The sequence below is a fragment of the Bombina bombina genome, chromosome 2 (genome assembly GCF_027579735.1).
Source record: "Bombina bombina isolate aBomBom1 chromosome 2, aBomBom1.pri, whole genome shotgun sequence".
Taxonomy (NCBI): Eukaryota; Metazoa; Chordata; class Amphibia; order Anura; family Bombinatoridae; genus Bombina; species Bombina bombina.
Genome location: NC_069500.1, coordinates 183,679,495 through 183,684,494, shown reverse-complemented (window position 1 = coordinate 183,684,494; position 5,000 = coordinate 183,679,495). Strand labels below are relative to the sequence as shown.

The 5,000-nt window shown below is 31.5% G+C and overlaps 1 protein-coding gene across 1 annotated transcript in view; it reads right to left on the bottom strand.

Annotated features, from left to right (window-relative positions):
• OTP (orthopedia homeobox) overlaps positions 1–1,023 on the bottom strand; it is a 9,935-nt gene extending 8,912 nt beyond the window's left edge. Inside the window, exon 1 of the mRNA XM_053700452.1 lies at positions 987–1,023. Within this exon, the coding sequence (XP_053556427.1) occupies positions 987–1,023 (37 nt within the window). The remainder of the gene's footprint in view (positions 1–986) is intronic.
• Between the last annotated feature and the right edge of the window lie 3,977 nt (positions 1,024–5,000).

Below are 5,000 nucleotides of genomic sequence, written 5' to 3'. Positions count from 1 at the left end.
TTGATACTTAGACAGTAAAATTCGGTGCAACGAATTTAAAAGAAATGGTTTTAGTTGACTCCCAATAAAAATGGACTGGCTATATCAAGTTTTATTATATTAAATGTTAACAAATAGACACAAATGCAAGAGTGATATGCTCTAATCCAACTGAAAGGCTAACAACATTTTATTCTATTTTTTTACAGCTAAGTTTGGTGATAAACTGGAAAAGATAAAAAATAAAAGTTTTGGGGGAAAATGATGAAAACGTTTAAGCTGGGATAGAATCCGTTGGTTATTTTCTAAACACTGACAAGTTAGCAGCATCTTCTATGACCTGCTTTATAAGATACAGCAATGTATTGGTCACTGTCTGAGGCAGGTAGGTACCTGACATCTTTTAAGTCTCTAATTTCCAGAAACATGAACTGCATAAATGAACAAAAAAATCCTCCACTCTACAAATATCAATGCACATAAATATCACAATATCTTCACAAGTTTCCAGATACACTCAGATTTCTTCTAATTTCTCTATGTGATTCAGGAAAAAAAAATAGCCCTGATTCTATTTGCTATACAAGTATCACATCACCTGAACATATGCTCTTTGCAAACTCTTTAGAGAACAAAAAATAACCCAATAACCAAAATCTAGTTTGCTTTTTACGACCCAAAGGGATAAAAAGAAACCAACATAATCACTTTTGCATTGAGAGAACCTACTGCATTCCCCAGGTCAATATAAGCAAAAGAATTCTCAAGAAAAAAAAAAAGAACTAATGAGAAAAAGAAATAAAAACAATTATTGAGAAATAGATATAATTACATCCAGGCTGCTTAGATGTCCACATTACATTTATTATAAGACTGCGGTTAAATTGAATTAAAGTTTAATACTACACAATTACTTTAGAAGAAATTAGCCCATTTAGAGGGGATTAAGGCAAAATCAGGCACAAATTGACGGTTTCCTGGGAGGGGAGAGGGTGGCACAGACTCACCGAGTCGGGCGTCCAGGAGGTCGGCGTGAGACAGCATCGCGCACCGCTCCAGGGCGAAAGCCTGTCCCCCCCAAATCCTGCCGGCTGGTTAACGATTTATATATAAAAAAAAAATAGATAGATAGATATAGATAAGCTAAATGAAAGAAAATTCGGTTTGTGCTTAAAAAGGGGGCCCCTTGCATTATAATGTCCTTTAGAGCGGGGGGAGGCGCTTAGTGCTTGGATGAGCAGCTGAAGGGCTGGCAGCTCCAGCCAATCACAGAGCGAGCTGCAAATGTCAGCTCCTCTGGTCCCCCTGCTGCTGTTACAGGCTGAGTGTGAGTGCAGGGGGTCTCAGTATAGCCCAGACATGCAATCCCCCCACACCACGGGGTTTCATTGTGTGAGCTCAACACCCACCCAACCCCATATATCTGGACAAATTATTATTATAATGAATAGTATTGTTGGATGTCTGGTGGTCTATTTGATTTAACCCTTTTTTTTTTTTTTACAAGAGAGGCTTTGTTTGTAGACCACTAGAAAAAGGTTGCTCAATAAAGTTGTAATTGAAATTCAATTATTTTTATGGTATCAGTTGTATAAAATATAGGGATTTAGTGTTATTATATTTGTAAATGGCCAATTCCTATAAATATGATTACTGTATATATAGATATGTATAGTTTTTAGTCATCACTGGAGTTCCAGCACTCCCCAAACTCTCCAAATACAGCGTGGATATCAATTCCTATAACTATTCGATTAGAAGGCCAGATTCACTAACAATTTAGGATTTCTTCTTCTTATTTAAAAAAAAATAATAATATTTGATTAATCTTGCAGCCTCAATAATGTCATTTTATTGTGATTATTGCTGGCCAACTAAATGCAAGAAATATAGTTTTTTTTTTTCTATCCTGATGTATTTAACATACAATTTATAGGAATTCTACATTTTATTTAAAAATGACAAACATGCAGATATTTCATTTATATTATTATCCTGCGTTATCCATTTGCAATTGTCTTGATGCTAGAAATGTTCAGATTAGGCTCCTCAAATAAAAAAAGCAAAATAGATTACAATAAGTGACTTTTCTTTTTAAGTTATTTTCTGATTATCTTTGGTTAAAGGACAACTTGTTCCTGCTTAATAGCTGATATTTTCTTTGAAGATTTTAATGGTAATAATTGAACGGTTTCCAAGAAGCAGCTTCAAAGAATTTAAGAACATCTTTTCGTATACAAACTCCATTTCATGCAGTAAATAAAGCTAAATGCCTTTTATTTTCATCTGAATATGTTAAACCCCAAGAACAATTTCAGATCCTTAGCACAAGAGAAGCGAGCCATCTCTAATGTTCAGATTTTTCAAAGGCAGCTAACAACAAAGTTTAGATTAGTAATATATTTCTAACCAGGGTAATTTTCAAGATCATTAGGCATTTATGTAATTAGTGCCAAATCTATAAGCTTTTATTACGATTATTAGAGTAAAATCAGTATAAATTTGTACTAATTTACTACTGTTTAGACTTGGCTGTCAAACCTAGAGGTTCTTATTGTAAATGATAACTCAGGAAATTAAGTGCAAAATTCTGCACCATTTCTGATGTGCTACCAAACAATCCGTTTCAATTGTGTTTGAAGCAGAGCAGAATGCCCTTTTCAAGCTATTTGACTTGATTTTTCTTGTCTGTGCTTTTATTTGCACAACAAGATAAAAAAAAATACTAAGCAGTAGAGCACAGTGAAAACTGATATTTACCTCTCTCGACTTGATTAACATTGATTTTTAATCCCAAAGTGATGCAATTAAGATTATTCATTTAGTACAAAAGTATAAAGCAGATACAAGTGTGGGTGAAGCGGAGATCTTGGAAAATAATAGCAGAATAAATGGGCTTTTTTGTTAGTCACCCAATTGACTCTCAGACAAAACACTGGAGAAGCTGGGGCAATGGAAGAATGATTTCTTTAGGGCTTTGGTGCGTCTATTCTTTGGACAGGGGGTGAAGAAAAAAACAAAGGAATCAACAGTGCAAATCTGGACTCTTTTATTCTCTTTTTCTTCTTATTTATTCTATGCTCTACCCAGCCTTATGTCAGCTTGTGTGCCTGTGTACTGGGCACTGGATCCCTTACCTGTCACCCTAACCTTACCAAGAGGAAATGGTGATGGTCATTACATGGTGCTGCTCTCAGTGGATACTCGCAGAAATGGACAGGAATAAAAAGATTCAAGAACTTGCATCTGAAGAAAACATGAGATCATGGAGAAAAAGTGAGAAGTAGAGACAGCTTTTATGGAGCAATTTTATAACACCTACAATGATTATGCAACCAAACTGATTATAAAACTTTAGTTACAATGAAGCTATAGATATATATACATTGCAAACACAGTCAAATGAAGTATATATATATAAATATATATATACACACACTCACAGACATATATTTATATATATTGCCAAAATACGCCCCTGATATATATATAAATATATATATATATATAAATATACATACTTCATCTGACTGAGTTTGCAATTTAAATCATACTAACACCAAACTTCAACGGATGATATTCCCATATTTATACTTAATTATTAAATGAAGTATATATAAATAAATATATATATATATATATATATATATATATATATATATATAAAACCATTTGTGTGTGTATAATATATATATATATATATATATATATATATATATATATATATATAAAACCATTTGTGTGTGTGTATAATATATATATCCACACACAAGTATGTATGTTTCCTTGTCGATAAATAATTGTGTAATACCTACATATGAAGGCACATCAGAGCAATAACAATAGTGGGAATGGGAGGATTATCAATCTGTGTTAGTTACTGCAGAATAGCAGTTTTGCCCTGAGATTGATAGCCCGCTTCATTTTATGACTTTTCTATTGCTCTTGATTTTTATAGTAGTATAAACAAACTAAATCATTTCTTTTGTGGCACTGGGGGGAAAAACACCGCCATCGCTATAATAAGCTACAAGAAATGGGATTCTGATGATGAAAAAGAAGCTGTGTATACTAGGAACGAAAGGAAGATGTTGGGTGCCCTCTTCAGTCATAGAATGCCCCAAAGGCTGGAGAGCATTCCAATGTTGTACACAGTCAATTGGTTTATAAACATTTTATCTAGTTTATATTTGTTTGTTTTACAAAAAAATATAATTATCAAATATTTGCCTTTCTACTATCTTATAATTGCATTCAAAAGATTTGATATATATATATACACACGTTTTTACAAATATACATATTATTACATATATACATATTATTACACAATTATTAGATATTATAATTGCACACACACACACATATATATATATATATATATATATATATATATATATATATATATATATATATATATAGACACACACACACACATATATATATATATATATATATAGACACACACACAAATATATATATATATATATAGACACACACACACATATATATATATATATATATATAAATATAGACACACACATATATTCACAAACACACACACACACACATATATATATAGACACATATACATATACACACACACATATATATATAGACACACACGCATATATATATATATATAGACACACACATATATTCACACACACACACACACACATATATACACACACACACACATATATATATATATATATATATATATATTATATATATATATATATATATATATATATATATATATATATATATATATATATATATATATATATATATATAATGGGTAAGGTTAGAATAGAGACAACCTGAATCGTAATTCATATATATATCGATATTTGAATCTTTACCAGGAGGAGAGTGAAAAAAACAAACAAACTTGTAACTAAAGCCTCAAATTTCTAGAATGGCTGAAATGTCCTCAAAAATCACTTTAAAGCAAGCTAAAAGGATTTTCTATGACGGATGCAGTGATTTTTGCTCCATAAATAGGTTTTAGATTG